Here is a 17,670-nt window from a genome sequence, read left to right on the forward strand (position 1 = left end):
TATTCTCTGTCAGTCCCTGTCTGCTTCTGTCATAACACTTACAAGTTCATTATTTTGTCATATTTTACTTATTTTGGTGTGTAAGTGTCACGAAGACAGCATGTTTTCTTCACTGTTTTTCCCCCAGATCAGAAAAGTGCCTGAAATATACATGTGGGGATGTAATATAAACTTTTCAGCTTCTCCAAATGAGTTCATAATTTTAAAACTGTGAGATGACATGGTAAAAGTGCAAAGAATTCAAACTCCAATCCTTTCATTAATGTAACAGATTTACTCTTGGCAGCTTTTAGTTAATCTGTTAGCTATCAGATGATGGTATTGATTTCTAGTTTCTTGCAAGGGTTGATGATGGTGATGATAATGGAATACCTGCAGCGTTTTGCTGAACTTTACAGGACTACTGATAAGCTTTAATGGTGTAATATTAACACAGAGGCCTTAGTGTTGAAAACTGTGAAGAGTTTGTGATTTTACCCTGCAAGGTAGTCAGCCACAGTTCATGGACAGTGGCAGAAAATATAAGAGCCCTGAGAGAAAGAAAAGGATTATATTATTTCATTATTCCCAGCAAAAGTAGTAGCCAGAGTGTCAACATTTTCTTGCGTGGATTCCCCAAGCTCCAACTCTTCCCAGAGGGTGAGTTGTGCAGAGGGTCAGACGACGTGTGTTCTATAGGAGCGGACCCTGAGACTTCTGTAATGACAGCGGGCCTGTCCCCCTTTATTCTGATGTGCAACACTCTTTTCGTCTCACAAAGCTGTTTGTTATACAAACATCCTTGAAAAGATAGTCCAGGACAAAGAGCAGTTTGGGTTTTGCATAAGACTTGCAGAAACTTAGAGTCCCATAGAGATTTATCCTCCAACCCTCAGCTAGTGGTATGCAGATGAGGTGTTCAGTACTTGATATTAGTATCTCATTTAATCATCTCATCCATCTTGTGCTCTTGGCAGCATTATCTCCACTTCATAGAGGAGGACACTTAGACTCAAGAAGATGGAGAGAATAAAGTCACAGAGCTACAAAACTGTGGAGTTCAGTGACTAACCAACCCGACTGACTCAAAACACAAACTGTTTGGATTCTGTAGAATAACCTTGGTAAAATGCTCAGCGCTCTCTCTGGCTCGGAAACATAATGACACAGTATAGACTTGTTTCCCTTTCTCACTTGCTTTTCCTTTAGGTTTTGATGCTGAGGATAAATTAAGCTAGTTCATGTTAATTCCTTTTAATTTTGAAGCAATTTCAAACTTATGGAAAAGTTATAAGAGTAGTAGAGAGAACTCCATATACCCTTTTTCCAGATTCACCAATAAATGTGTTACACATTTCCTTCATCATTATATCTGTATGGTCTGTTTTGCTGTATCATTTGAGAGTAGGTTTCATAAATTATACTCCTGAACCTCCTAATACTCAATTGTTTACTTCTAAGAACAAGGCTTACCTTAGATAACCACAGTTCAGTTACTAGATTCATATCACAATGATAGACTTTTTCTAAAATTTAATTTACAATCCATCCCAGTTTTGTTGATGTTTTTCAACAGCCTTTTTTTTTTCCAGTATAGGCTCACCGCATTTCATTGTTATGTGAGTGTTACATTTTAAAGACCTTAAGCTCCCCTCCTCATTAATTTATTATCTATTGAATATATAAATTGATAGAGGAGATACACTGATGACAGTGAATAGAAGACACGGCTGCCTGACTGCTGAGGAGTTGTGTTGTCAGATCTCATGTGTGACCTCAAGGAGCCGTTAAACCTGTCCAGTTGTTGTCTTCTAGTCCTAAGCTGGAGTATCTCCCCAACATAAATTTTGCAGCTTAGGACTGATAATTTGGAAAGATACTCTTACACATTCGGGTGAACCACAGCAACGACTGTATTATCTAAGTGTGTACTTTGCTTCCAACCTATTCTCACGAGCTCACCAGCGTTCAGTTCAGCTTCAAACCACAAGTTCTATAAGAGCCATGCTAAATTCTTTCATTATAAATAACTGCAGGTAACTTGCTGTCATATCATTTGGGAAGTTCTTTTTTGATTTAAGTCATACCTTGGACTATGCCAAAACCTTTGACTGTGTGGATCACAACAAACTATGGAAAATTCTTCAAGAGATGGGAATACCAGACCACCTGACCTGCCTCCTGAGAAATCTGTATGCAGGTCAAGAAGCAACAGTTAGAACTGGACATGGAACAACAGACTGGTTCCAAACTGGGAAGGAAGGACGTCAAGGCTGAATACTGTCACCCTGCTTATTTAACTTATATGCAGAGTACGTCATGAGAAACGCTGGGCTGGATAAAGCACAAACTGGAATCAAGATTGCCGGGAGAAATATCAATAACCTCAGATGCAGATGACACCACCCTTATGGCAGAAAGTGAAGAGGAACTGAAGAGCCTCTTGATGAAAGTGAAAGAGGAGGAGGAGAGAACAGCTTTGAAACATGTATACTATCAAGGGTGAAACAGATCACCAGCGCAGGTTGGATGCATAAGACAAGTGCTCGGGGCTGGTGCGCTAGGAAGACCCAGAGGGATTGGGTGGGGAGGGAGGTGGGAGCCGGGATCGGGATGGGGAATACATGTAAATCCATGGCTGATTCATGTCATTGTATGGCAAAAACCACTACAATATTGTAAAGTAATTAGCCTCCAACTAATAAAAATAAATGGAAAAAAAAGAAAGTGAAAGAGGAAAGTAAAAAAGTTGGCTTAAAGCTCAACATTCAGAAAACTAAGATCATGGCATCTGGTCCCATCACTTGGGGAAGCCATGGAAACAGTGACAGACTTTATTTTTGGGGCTCCAAAATCACTGCAGATGGTGACTGCAGCCATGAAATTAAAAGACGCCTGCTCCTTGGAGGAAAAGTTATGACCAACCTAGACAGCATATTAAAAAGCAGAGTCATTACTTTGCCAACAAAAGTTCGTCTAGTAAAGGCTTTGGTTTTTCTAGTGGTCATGTATGGATGTGAGAGTTGGACAATAAGGAAAGCTGAGTGCTGAAGAGTTGATGCTTTTGAACTGTGGTGTTGGAGAAGACTCTTGAGAGTCCCTTGGACAGCAAGGAGATCAAACCAGTCCATCCTAAAGGAAATCAGTCCTGAATATTCATTGGAAGGACTGATGCTGAAGCTGAAACTCCAATACTTTGGCCACCTGATGCGAAGAGCTGGCTCATTTGAAAAGACCCTGAACCTGGGAGGGATTGAAGGCGGGAGGAGAAGAGGACGACAGAGGATGAGATGGTTGGATGGCATCACCGACTCAATAGACCTGAGTTTGAGTAAACTCTCGGAGTTGTTGATGAATAGGGAGTCCTGGTGTGCTGCAGTCCATGGGGTCGCAGAGTCAGACACGATTGAGTGACTGAACTGAACTGAAGTTTCAGCTGATACCTCGTTTGCTGACTATTTGAATCTTTGAACTAGTTCAGACCTGAAGAAAGTCTGCGGATGTGGGAATACTGGTGCACTGGCTTTTGCTGGCAAACATACACCAGGGATCTGGTTATATTAGAATCAGAAATGAGGAATAACCAAGGATAATTGATAGTTTAAGTAATTCAGAATCTGGAAAAATGATCATCTTTTAAGAATTTTGAAAGTCATTGTGTTGTAGACTGTTATCTGGATAAAAATATAGAACTAACTTTCATAAGGTATCAGTTCTGCCACCCTATGTGTTTGGCTGCTAAAGCATAAGGATCTTTTGTTCATCAGCTCAATTAGGATTTTTTATGTGGTTATTGGAGATTTTGATCTTGAACCTGGCAAGTTAAACCTCCTAACTGAATTTCAAGTCTATGTAGACCAGCCACACTGATGGTATATTTTTTGACTCTGTTCAGTTCTTGACGATCAAACGTGGGACTTATGTGTACCTGTGTGTAAGGGAAACAGATTGTTGAGAACTGCCCTCAAGCTGATTGTCTTTTTCATGCCGGGTATCTTGGGAGCCAGGTTCTGTTACATTAGCATCTTTGACTTTAGGTTGCCAAATCCAAGGCTTAGAATTGTACCTGGCACATTTTAAGCATTCAGTAGGTGTTAGCATTATTGTGTTATACACGGGAATCTGTGGTGACAGGTTCCCAAACCAGATCTGGCATGTGTGAATTTTCGCTTTGATTCTCCCTATAAGACGTGGTTCTTCTTTCAACCTCAGGTTTCCGCTTTGCTCAGTTCTAAGTTATTTAGTTTATTTTTCAGAGACTGTGCCTAACGTTTTGTGGTTTTTATTCCTCTGTCTTCAGGTTTAATTTTTGAGCCTTAGTCTTCTTTTAGTGTTTTATTTTCAACTGAATAAACTTCTGAAATATTCTTTAAAAAATTTTTTCAATCGCTATTGTGAGGCCTCAAGTGGATAGCTATCAAAATGCCCTTGTTATATCTGTGGTAGCCCCAGATGAAACCCAGGAGAACACCTTTACCTAAAGGGAAAAAAAAGGAAATCTGTAGCCAAGGAAACTCTTAGGTCACTTTCTCATTAGAGAAAACACTAATTTCAATATCAGAGACAGTTGAAGAAAGTCTTATTATTTCCAAAATAATTCGGAACCTATGAGACTAAGGAAATGAAAAAGCATGCTCTCCAATATTCGATAGTGGTTCTTAACATTTTCTTATTTTTTTGTGTGTGCCCCATCCATTTGAATTATACTCCTCGAATTAATTAAAAACCCTCTCTCATTTGGGCACTGATTGTTAACACAGGAGGCAGCTGGTATATCCCTATGCGGTTTATCTCTAGCTTTGTCTACTTGAGACGGGAATCACCTGAGAAGCACTAAAAACAATACCTAAGCCCAGGTCCCCTGGGCTGTGATGGGGTAGGGGCCTTGATGTTCTAAACCTTATCAGGTGATTCTGATATTCACTCAGGCTTGGTAGCAGCTAGCTAAGGATGACCACCAGCGGAAAGGTGTAGTACAGTAACCCCCATGCTTTACCTCACATTAGAATCAGTCCCAAGAACTTTTGAACATCTGGTGCTCAGGTCACACCCTGTATTAATTAGAATATTTGCACGTGGGAGCCAGACATCAGTGTTTTCTAAAGATCCCTGGGTCATTCCCATGGGGGGCAAAACGTGGGAACCCCTGGTATGGTGATTAAGAATAGAAGATACAGGTTTAAATCCAGCTTCTTTGATAAGTAGGTGAGTTCACTGTACTTCATTTGTAAAATGGAAAATTATTTAGCTACCTTATAGACTTGTCATTAAGATTCAGTGAATTAATATAAATACAGTGCTCAGGATTGTGTTTTATATATTGTATAAATGCAGTATTCATTAGTCATTATTATCTTAGAGTTTTGAGGATGTGGTATTTTGAACCCCCTTGCCACACCACTCTCCCCAGAGGCTGCTGTTGGGGACCTAATTATTATCCACCAACCTAGGCGGAAACTTTAGCACCCGTTTGGTCAGACCATTCAGGATGGCTGTTCCTTGCTCTCTGTATATTCTATGCTGACCAGACCCTGCTTCACTCACAAGACTATCCAATCCTCTTAATTATAGGGCTTAATCAGTAACTGCCTACTTTCTTGACCCCTCCCTCAGCTGCTGGTTTTTTGGTAACTGGTGAGCCAGCCTAACGTCAGTTCCGCCTGTCAATGGTAGCCTCTTTCTTCCCCCAAGTAGCAAAAACGGCTGTTGTCTCGACTGCTCTGCAGGGGGGATGTTTTCAGGTCTTAAGCTTCAGCCTTGTAGGATTTTTCTGTCTGATAAGTCATTAGCGTCGGTCTCTGTCTCCTGGTCCCTTTCTTTGGGGTCTCCAGGCTGGGCGTCAACAAGGCTTTCAGGCCTGCAGGGTGCGGTGCACAGCCCCATGTGAAGTTAGGTAACCAGAAAACTGTTTATGTGAACCATGCTGCTAAATTTTCAATAGGAATTCCTTAACAGTAGATCCTTTTATAAAGTTGTGCTTAATGGAAAAAGCCTTTCTCATTCTTGCAAAAGTAATACCTGCTTATTGTAAAGAATTACAATAAAGGTACCAAGAATTTTTTTTGGAATCTCCCCCATAAGTAGTTATCATCACTAATGTTGACCTTTATTTTCGATACATTTCTTTGCAGGTATACAGGTGGAAAAAAGGAAGGATAGATAGGCTTTTTATAAAAATTGGGCTATATTGTAACCAGTTTTTTTTTTAAGTTTTACAATGAATAATGTCTGACTGCTAAAAGTATAATACTATCATGATTCCTCATATATTCATAACCTAAACATAGTTTTAAGTAAAAAGTGTTAAATACAGTTTAGCTTGAATTTAACAACAACAACAAAAGTACATTTCAAAGAATTATTGATATATTTTCTAAATGAGCCCTCACATGACTATGAGATCATGAACAGCATCACAGTTTGGAGCGTTTATTTTTTTATAATCTTAATGTTTCAGAGACTCCTCTCTACAGAGAAGGAACTGGTGGTTACCAAAGGGGAGGGGCTGGGGGATCAGACAAAAGGGGTGAAAGGAATGAAGAGGAATAGCTTCCAGCTGTAGGATGAGTAAGTCACCAGATACAATGTACAAATGAGGAATATAGCCAGTAATCTTGTAGCAACTTCGTATGGTGGTAGATGGTAACTGCACTTATTTTGGCCGTCATTTCACGCATCGTTCTGTTGTATGCCTAAAACTAATAGAACATTGGATGTTAATAAATTTCTTAAAACCTTGGCGTTTCAGATTTAGGCAGTATACATGACATAGCTGGTGTAACTATCCTTTGCCTTTCCAGATTTGTTTCAGTAACTTTGTCAAAGTTAGTAACACTTAGTAATAACATCCGCATACTTCTATTCTCTTTATTTTTAATTAAATATAATGCTTACCTGGTATATGTCTAATCTTCATGATACATTGCTTAATTGGCTGCCTTTCTTTGTGAGTAGATTTTTCAAGAAGGGCATTTTTTTTTTAACTTTTTTAAAAAAGAAATTATGACTTTTCAGATAAAAAAATCCTAGACATATCAAAAGGAGGGTTAATCACTGGAAAATTAGCATGTTTAAAAATAATATGAAAATAGTAGATTTAGAAATAATATTAAAAATCTTCATTTTAGAAGTAAAGCAATAACACCAGATTGTTTAGTTCTGATTTTGATTTTCCAGAGTCTGATACCACAGATGCAAACACCATACAATAATCTAATGTTACTTTAAATTTTTCTGATTTTCATATATTGGCAACTAATTCAATTTAAAAACCAGCTGAGCAGATGGAACAAGTGTATCATTTTGTAGCTTCTCCAGTAGGTGAAACTGGCCCTACATAAATTCTAAATTATTTTCTTTAACCAGAATGTGATCTTTGTGAACAGGGAACATGGTGACAAAGTAAAATACATTTATTTCACCTCTGGAGTCTTCTTGATTGGGGGCTGTATTTTTGAAATTTAGTGACTTGACCAGGATGTGTCATTTTCTGTGTTTTCCTGATGTAGTCATTAATTTTGATCTGTAGATTCTGTTTGTTTGTCTCTCCTTTTTCCTTTTTAAGATGATCTTTAATCATGGAGAAGAACACTATTAATACCCATGTACCCATCACCCAACCTGAGAAGTAAACTATTACAAATACTATTAAATGCTCCTGGGTATGCATCCCTGGTTGCAAACTCTCTTCACATGTGAGGTTTTGTGTTTATCATATGTGTGCATGTGACTTACTACCTATGAAAGTACCCCATATAGTATTCTTTTGCAAGCTATTAAATTTTATATAGGCAGTAATCAAACTTTAGTTATGCTTCTGCAAGTTGGGGTGTTTTTTTTTTTGTTTGCTTCAAATATTAAAAGAGATTTCTCCATGATGGTGCACGGAGATCAGGTTCTTGTACTGGTGAGTGGTGTGCCACGGCAGTAATATACCACAGTTTAGATTTAGTTCTTTATTTCAGGGATGCTCTCCCTTTTATTGACAATTATGCCCTGTCACCTAGGTCACACCTGATTCTAGCTGTCGCTGATGTGAACAGCTTCACATGTGCTTCCATTTACTTACCATTGACAGCACTTCATCGTGTCGAAAAGGCTGCTGCCAACACAGACTCAGCTCAGGTGGATGGAGTGAGCACTCACAAAGACCCCACTCTCTGCCAACACAGACTCAGCTCAGGTGGATGGAGTGAGCACTCACAAAGACCCCGCTCTCTGCCAACACAGACTCAGCTCAGGTGGAGTGGGGTTAACACTCTCAAAGACCCCACTCTCTGCCAACACAGCCTCAGCTCAGGTGGAGTAGGGTTAACACTCTCAAAGACCCCGCTCTCTGCCAACACAGCCTCAGCTCAGGTGGAGTGGGGTTAACACTCTCAAAGACCCCGCTCAGTCACTGAGGGATGGAGACTCCTGCTCCCTACTTTTGGATCGACACTTTCGGTATACATTGTATGCAAAAGTGAGATAGAAACTAAGCCCCTATTGCCTGTATCAGTGACCTTGATAGCACTATCTTATATTTACTTTTTCTTTTCTCTCACTCTCCCCAGTATATCACTTCTGCCCTCAGAATCACTTCCCAGATAAACTGCCTGCATGCAGTCCTTTTCCCAGGCCCTGCTTCTGGGGGAGCCATGATATATCTATGAGTACTTTCTATTTTTCTTAGGTTTTGTTAATTCATTTCTATGACTGCTGGTAAATAAGACTAAGGGAGGAGACTTGCTAAATAAGACTGCTCCATTCTGCTTGAGAGTCTTTCGCATCTCTTCTTGGCATGCCGGAGCTTGGGTTTGCACTTTGCCTCTAGACTTGCTGCCACTGGAGAGCCAGTGCCTCTCCCTGTCCACTTGCTGCTTGGCGGCTGTGTTTTGGTTTTTTAATTTCTAATTGAAGGGTGATTGCTCCACAGCATTGGTTTGATTTCTGCCGTCCGTCAGCCTGAACTAGCCATAGGTGACACTTGTGCCCTCCCTGGTTAACCCCCCTCCCGCATCCTGCTCCCCCGCCTCTGAGTTGTTGCAGAGTCCCAGTTTCAGTTCCCCAAGTCCCACAGCATTCCCGTTGGCTGTCTCTTATTTTAGGGACACCAGTTACCCTAAAGTCAAGTTACCTTTACCCAATTTTATGTACCTTTGTTGGATTGCTTTATGTTTTTTAAAATGTATATTCTGACTACATTAGCACTTTTATGTTCTATTTTCAGTTCTGACTACACTCTTCCTTTGTGTTTAATTATTCTATACTGTTTGATCAGCAGACTCCCTTTTTATTTCACTGTGTTTCAGTCGTTTAGTTCTTATTATATTCAGACATCTTGAAGCCTTTGTGAAGGATGTCTCTGTATTAACTTGTATTTTTCTTCTAGAGCTCTTCGATCTCTTGTATGCCACATTCCTTTCATTCTGTCTTTTTCTCTTTTTCTTTCAGCCCCTGCCCGTTCTCTCCTTATCCAGCTTTCTTTGAGTTTGTCTGTTTTTCATGCCTGTTCTTTTCCATCTTACTAGTGCTTGACAGCTCTGCCCAGACTTTGCATTTGCTTCCGCATTGTGTGGGCAACTTCCTTACTCTCCATATCAGCATTCTTCTTGGCTCAGCTCACTTTCGTGGTTACAGAATATCACTCTGCAGCTTTCCACTCCTCTTCTGTCTCTCCAGGAGGGCGTGGGGACCTGTACGCATTACTCCTGAACTCTGACTTGGCACATTTTTGCTGCTAGTTCTGACATTTTTCCATCTTCCTATCAAAATTTCTCCTATGCCTCTTCCTGCCCATGCAACATAGTATCAGGATTTCCTCCCTGTGACTGGGGAGTACATTGTGTTTCCATCGTGGAGGCCCTCAGAGTCTGGCCCTGGAGTCTTCACTTCTGCTGGGAAGTGCCCTCAATCACGTCTCTGTTTTACCCGTTCTCGCCTGCAGATCTGCAGCGTCTATCAGTCATAGATGGGAAAAAAACAGAATTCAATGTTTCCTCTCCAGATTTGGTGTATTCATGCGATTGTTAATTCAATTTAGGAGCCTTGCCAAACAGGGCTGCTCTATTTCTTCTCAGAATCTGCTGTATCTTCCTTGGTTTCCATCCTTGAAGTTCATAACTTTGGGCCACGCCTATGGTGTATTTGTTGCTGGAGAACCAACCAACCTCTAACCTTCTCTCCTTTCTCCTCTTCTTTCTTCCTTTTCATTTTAATTTGTTAATGGTTAGGAAATGGGAGATGATTAAAGAAGACTTCTTTCTACTATTAAATCCCAAAGTCTGTCTTTTGGGTTTTAATTGTGGGAAAATACACCTGGTGGGCAACAGAGGATGAAATGGTTGGATGGCATCACTGACTCTGTGGACATGAGTTTGAGCAAACTCCGGGAGATAGTGAAGGACAGGAAAGCCTAGCGTGCTGCAGTTCATGGGGTCGCAGAGTCGGACACAACTTAGCAACTGAACAACAACACATATAACCAAATTTACCTTGTTTTTTTTTTTTAACCTTGTTTTTTAATAGTGTTTTGTTGTTGAAGTACAGTTGATTTACAGTGTTTAATTTCTGCTGTACATCAAAGTGATTCAGTTGTACATATATATACATTCTCCTGTTTTCCATGATGGTTTATCATAGGATACTGACGGTGTCAATAGTTTTCTATGCTATCCAGTAAGATGATATTTATCCATTCCATATATAATAGCTTACATCTACTAATTCCAGCCTCCCACTCCCCCTCTCCTCCACAAGTCTGTTCTGTTTGTCCATGAGTCTCTTTCTCTCTTGTAGATAAGTTCATTTGTGTCATATTTTTAGATTCCACATATTTGTTGTTCAGTCGCTCAGTCATGTCCAACTCTTTGCGACCCCATGAACTGCAGCACGCAGGTTTCCCTGTCCTTCACCATCTCCTGGAGATTCCACATCTAAGTGCTATCATATGGTATTTGTCTTTCTCTTTGACTTACCTCACTTATTATGATAAATTCTGGTTTCATCCATGTTGCTGCAGATGGCTTTATTCTTTTTATGGCTGAGTAGTATTCCGTTGTGTGAGTTTCACTCAGGGACCTTACTGATGACTGTAGCCTGGGAGACAGCCACTTCGCAGCTCTGGTGAATTGCTCCAAAGAGGGAGGAAGAGAAGCCAGTTGAATCATGGGTGTTGGCTAGGGAATGCGCACAGTCAAGTTACATCTCAGTAAGAGATTGCAGCTAATCACAAGGAGCAAATGTCTCAGTTACTTATTTCAGTGCTTCTTCAGATATGGGAAGATTCAAGAATCTGGATTTATTAAAATTCTTTCTAAGGAGCCTGTTTTTCCAAAGCACAGAGTGCCTCATTCTGTTTTTTGTTGGGTGTATTATTGGTCAGCAACTACAGTGGCTGATGACTTAATTTGTGTATAACTGCATGGTGAGTGACAGTCTTTTATTTTTCAGAGAGTTTAGATATATTTAAAATAGGCAAATATATAATAGAAGAATAGGCAGAAGATCTTATTGCTGTGGGTAAGTTTTGGCCAAAATAAAACCCTTTAAAGGAAGAAGGAGGTAACATTTATTACTTGCTTGTGACGTGACACAATTTTGTTAGTCCTCGCAAGAGCCCTGGTTTATTATCAACAGATTTGTACCTCCACTTTTCAGGTAGGAAAACTTAAGCTCATTGATGTAGAATGACTTTGTCAAGGATGCACAGATAGTATAAGTGGACCCTTTATTACTGATGTAGCTGTACTGGCAGGAACATTTTGCAGTATAAACATGAACTATTACAGTCTTTATTTGGTAAATGCTTTGGAACTATTTATCCACTTCTGGGCAAGTGTCTTAAGGAAGAAAGCCTTTTTTGTGAAGTATACAGTAATTCAGTTCCTAAAGGCTAGAATTTAAAAATAAAGACTGCACTTTGAGATTTAAACTTAAAGAATCAGCATATGCTAGGTCAAAGTAGAAATAGAGCATCTTAAACATAAATGATGGCTCCAGGTCTGCAAGTTTTAACCTTTTTTTAGGTTTATGAAATTTACCAATTTCTTTTGATATTAAGAGGATAGATATTATTATTCATAATGGGGGTAGCGGCTTTAGTTTTATTCCTCTTCTTCTGAACACTTACCAACACCTCTGAAGAGGATTAAGATTGCTTCTTAATCTCTTCCAACGTTCTTTTTTTATTCACCCCATTGTTCCCGTTCCCTTCTCTCACCAGCTATGACTTGACCCATTGCAGAGGCTGCATAAAGATTGAGGAACTAGGGGAGAAAGGTGAAGACAGTTTTAAATTCATTATGACTGTGCTGCTGTTTCACTGTTTTGTTTTCATGCATTTCTCGTTGAAAGGATATAGGTATGACATAGGGATTAAGTGTAGGTTCTGCTTATAAGATAGCTTGTGTTCACATCTCTGCTTTTCTGCTTAAGCAAATTACATAAATTCTATGAACTTCAGTTTCATCACTCATGAAGTGAAGTCTACAATAGTGATCCATGGGATTGTTTCGGAGAAAAACTAGGCATGTAAGAAATCCCTGTCATGTGAGAATCATTCAATAAGTAGGAATGTCTCCTCCAACAAACTTCGAGTTTCTGATGAGGGCAATAGTTCACAGCTGTGACTGTTACAGTCCGTCAGTGAGCCTCTCAAAAATGCAAGCGAGTCAACTTGGTAGAGCCTGGGGGTCAGGTTCCCGCCCCCACGTTATTTGTTTGTTTGCTTGTTTAAGTAGCATGAGATTTTTGTCTTTTATTCACTGCTGTATCCACAACTCCTAAAACAGTGTCTAGCACAAAAAGACTTTATGAATGAATAAAAGGCAAATTATCTTTGGTCCTCAGTGGTTTATCCCTACTCTTTGAAGAAAAGTTTTTTAAATTTACAAATATGAAATTCTTCCTTTTTAGTAAACAGTCCTGTTTGCCAATATCTGGTCAAACCCTGGCATGTTTGACCTCACCCGTGTTCACGGTCATCCTCAACTCCTGGCAACCACTGATCTCATCTTCAATCTTAGAGTTTGGGGCTTTCCAGAATGTCTAATAAGTTGAATCGTAAATTATACAGTCTTTTGAATCTGGTGCTTGTCATGTAACAAAGTACATTTGAAGCTCATTTGTGTTGTGGTTCAGCATTTTTTAAAATTGTTGAGTAGCATTCTGTTAATCTGGAACAAATATGTTAACAGTCTTGCTCTGTTTTTTTTCTTTTTGTTTGATTTCTAGCTTTCCAGAGTGTTGGATCTTCCACCAGAAAACTTGATCAAGTCAATATCTGCAGTTCCGATTTCCAGAAAAGAGTTAAGTATAATATATTTGTAATGATCTAGAATGTGATTGATTTTGTCAGTTAACCAAAAAATGCAGTTACTCTCCAGTTTACGAAATAGTCCTTGAAATTATTCTTAATACATGATTTAATGTGTTACTCCCATGGCTTTAAATAATAAAAATTCTGTACTTTAATACTCTGACATGGCAGATTATATTAATATTCTCTTGTTTTGATGTTTAGTGTAATAACTATATGGCAGTCTTTGAGAAATTTGAAATGAGGCTTGATGTAATTCTGTAACAGCAAATAAAAGAACTAAGATTCTAGTTAGAAAATCAGAGTTTTTGAAGAGATCTTAGAGATTAAACACCTATCTAATGCCTGAATACTATTGTACCATGTTTACTGCTAGATTTTTGGTGGTTTTTTTTTGGTTTCAGTTTTTTTGCTTGTTTCCATTTGAGGACCCCCCAGTGATAGAGAACTACTGGCTAGGGCTACATATAATCTATATAGTTGCTACTTGGATTCAGAGAGATCTGTTTTGTGACTTTGGTCATGCTCATTGATGCTTTATTTACCAGCTGACTAGAAAATTTCAATACTTGAATAAAATACTTTCTCAGTTCATTAATAATGACAAGAAATTAGCTACATAGTAGGCTTAATGCTTTAAGCTTAAGTTCTCATTATACTGTTATGATACAATGATACCGTTATTACTGTACCATCATGTCCTTAAATATTTGTCCCCTTAACTTTGTTAGGATTTTAATACAAAGTACAATGAATGTTCTTTTTCCCAGAATAGGACAAATGGATAAGTGGAAAAGAAAGAGAAAGGCTACATATGGTCTTGTAAAAGAGCATCTTTAAAATAGCCTGTTACAACTTCATCTGCATCGAGTTCCAAGAATAGAGGAAACCACTGACCAAAAGATGGGCCTTATATGTAAACTGATAGAGTGTTGCCAACAGTTACCTACTTTATGAATCTGTAAAGGACATTTTGCATAATCATGAAAATGTCTCAGTTTTTATTTTATGTTTCAAAGACCTTTAGTAAGCTGAACTGTCTTGACCCATCTTTTGTTTCTTGTTTTTTTTCAATGAGGTAACATTATTTATATTTCACATAGACAATATTCTGTATACAGTATGGCATGCTATGTCACCACCAAAAATTTAATGTTCCATCTGTCATCATACAGCTGATCCCCTAACCCATTTAATTCTCCAGACCACCCCTTCCCCTCTAGTAACTAGAACTCTGTATCTGCATGTTTGATTTGATTTGTTCACTTATTTTTTGTTCTTTATACTCCACACGTGGGCACAATCATATGGTATTTTTCTTTCTTGGTTGGACTTACTTCATTTAGCATAAAATCCTCAAGGTTCGTCCACATTGTCCCAAACGGCAAGATCCCGTCTTTTTCTGAGGCTGAGTAGCATTCCATCGTTCGTGTGTGTGTGTGTACATCTTCTGTGTCGATTCATTTTGGGGGCACTGGTTTGTTTTATACCTTGGCTGTTATAAATAATGCTGCAGTAAACATATGGGTGCTTGTATCTTTTCAAATGAGTGTTTTCATATTCTTTCGATAAATACCCAGAAGTTGCTGGGTCATATGGTAGTTCTGGTCTTCTTGAGGAATCTCCGTAGCGGCTGTACCAATCTACATTCCCACCAGCAGTGTCTGAGTGTCCCTTTTTCTCCACATTCTTGTCAGCACTTGTTATTTCTCACTTTTTTGACAGTACCTGTTCTGATGTGAGGTGATACCTCATTTTGATTTACATTTTCCTAGTAATTAGTGATGCTGGGCATCTTTTCACTTGCCTGTTGTCTTGGCCCCTCTTTTGAATAAGATTTTCTATACCTGCTTTGAGTTCCTTTGGGCAGTTCCACTTTAGCAGTCTGAAATACTAAGACTTTGTTTCATAGAAAATAAATAATGAGGAGGACCTCAATTTCTCTAGTCTACCAGTTGAAAATTCTGCATATTGAATTTGTTTAAAATAAAGGAATTGGTACTGCTTTGTCTTCATAACCCCAGTTACCCTTTAGAGTACTGAAACAAAGCCTAACTGTCCTGTATTTCTAAAGTGCTATAACATGCCAGGAAAATTAAGAGATACTGTTTTTGTTAATGTGGTTTATTTAACGTGATATGAATCTGTTTGTTCAGGTAGTCTAATTCTCTGAATTATGTAGTTGACCCTTGAACAGCGTGGCTTTGAACTGCATGGGTGCAGCTGTATGTGGCTTTTTTTCCAGCTAGCATGAACCGCGGTACTTCATGATCCATGGTTGGTTGAAGTCAATTGACTACAGAGCCCCAGTGGGTCCAAGGGCTAGTGTGGGCCCCTTGGTGGCAGAGCCGGGTCCTGGAGTCTGTAGCTGCAAGGCCCCCCCTAGTGGTCCTAGTGTGGCAGCCCACTGGTGGGTGGTACTGGGTCTAATATAACCCTGAGGGTCCAGGAGGAGTGCCATCATTGGGGGGGGGGGGCGGGGGGAGGGCGGCGGGCCTGGGCCCTCTGGCGGGCAGGACCAAGTCCCAGGGAAGCTTGGGACTCTGGAGGTCCTGAGATACCTGACCTTCAGCTGGGTGGGGCTGTGTCTCTGCCCAGAGATGCACTTGGCCTGATGTGTCCCATTATTGATGCTGACAAGCTGGGCAGCAGGGCTGGGTCCTGAGGTGGCTGGCTGTGTGGCCAGGGGACCCTAGGGCCTGGTACAGGCCGGCAGATGGGTAGGGCTGGGTCACAAGACAACTGGCTCCAGGGCCCCGGGGATCCTGAAACTAGAGCTGCGTCTCTTTTAGGGAGCTAACTCCGAGGGTGGCTAGCTGCAGGGCCCATCGTCCCAGAGCCAGTGTTAGCCTGCTCATGAACAGGGCCATGGCCTGGAATAGTCCTGGGGCTGGTGATGGCCTCCCGGAGGGCAGGGTCAGAGTGACCCAAGGCTGGCGATCGCCCACTGGTGAGTGTGGCCATGTCCTGACCCGGCTGGCTGAGGTGCCCAGGGTGTCCTGGCGATGGTGTTAGCCTTATGTTGAGTAAGGCTGTGTCTTAGTGGGCTAAACCATATCATTTGCTGCAGGGCCCAGGAATCCCAGGGCTGATGCCCACCCCAGTGAGGAAGGAGGGTCCCTATGAGCGTTTGTGGCAGCCTGGGGATCCCTTGGCTATTGTCAGCCCATTGTTGGGTGGGGCCGTGTACGTGGCCTGGAATACCCCAGAACTGCTGAGGACTGGCTGGGACCCACACTAATAAGCGAGAAGGAGGATTTCAGAATGGTCCTTACCAGCACCAGCTTCCTCATGGAGTGAGCTCCCTAAACTGACTGCTGTCAGTATCTCTGTCCCAAGTTGTGCAGCTATGCTTCGTCACTCAGCCGTGTCCAGCTCCTTTGCGACCCCATGGACTGTAGCCCACCAGGCCCCTCTGTCCTTGGAATTCTCCCAGCAAGAATTCTGGAGAGGGTAGCCATTTCCTTCTCCAGGGGATCTTCCCAACCTCGAGATCGTACTTGGATCTCCTGCATTGCAGGCGGATTCTCTACTGTCTGAGCACCAGGTTTTGTTCTCCTAGTCATCCAGTGACTTCAGCAGGTAGTTGCTTGTTAAACAGTTGGAGTTTTTGTGTGCGTGCAGAAGGAGGTTGGCTCAGGGTCTTTGTATTCTGCCGCCTTGGTCACTGCGCAAGGCTCAGGAAAATTCTTAATGGTTATTATTGACTAGATTCCTTAATGTAATCTGAAGTTACACAATTTTTTAGACGTGTGTCTGGATTTCAAGAATGATAAGGAAGTTATTTGTGCTCCTCTGTTTTGTGTTGAACTGAAAGTCGCACAGTCATGTCCGACTCTTTGCGACCCCGTGGACTATACAGTCCCTAGAATTCTCCAGGCCAGGATACTGGAGTGGGGAGCCATTCCCTTCTCCAGGGGATCGTCCCAACCCAGGGATCGAACCCAGGTCTCCCACAGTGCAGGCGGATTCTTTGCCAGCTGAGCCACAGGGAAGCCCATGAGCAGGTGAGGGGCTAGAAATAGGCCAGACAGACAGTGGTCCAACCCAGCTGTTCTGCCCAGAGTCTCATTCTCTACTTCATTATTAAACATTCAGTGTTGGTGATTATGTGGAGGTTTGTATATTATTTTTATACCTTGAACAATTTCAAACTAGAGAAAATTTATAGAGACTAATGTAATGAATACTCATGTTCACTTTCTAACATGTCAGGTCTTGATTTTTTCCAAACTTTGTTTTTTACACATCAAACATTAGTTACTGTTGAAGCCACCTGTATGCCATCCTTCCTTAGAGACAGCTGCTCTTTGCAGCAAATGATCGTTTTCACTAATCAGTTGCCTGGTTTCTTTCTTGGTTTCTTTGTTTTTGCATTGTTTCATCACCAA

At 40.7% G+C, this 17,670-nt stretch overlaps 1 protein-coding gene across 7 annotated transcripts in view; it reads left to right on the forward strand.

Moving 5' to 3' along the window:
• Positions 1-17,670, forward strand: part of RARS2 (arginyl-tRNA synthetase 2, mitochondrial) — an 84,112-nt gene that overhangs the window by 1,603 nt on the left and 64,839 nt on the right. For all 7 annotated transcript variants that reach the window (XR_009690938.1, XM_061131571.1, XM_061131570.1 and 4 more), the window contains exon 2: positions 13,195-13,268. Coding sequence is in view for 6 of the 7 variants with exons in the window: in XM_061131571.1 (XP_060987554.1) it covers positions 13,195-13,268 (74 nt within the window). In the remaining variant the exon portion in view is untranslated. The remainder of the gene's footprint in view (positions 1-13,194; positions 13,269-17,670) is intronic.

The sequence above is a fragment of the Dama dama genome, chromosome 28 (genome assembly GCF_033118175.1).
Source record: "Dama dama isolate Ldn47 chromosome 28, ASM3311817v1, whole genome shotgun sequence".
Classification (NCBI taxonomy): Eukaryota; Metazoa; Chordata; class Mammalia; order Artiodactyla; family Cervidae; genus Dama; species Dama dama.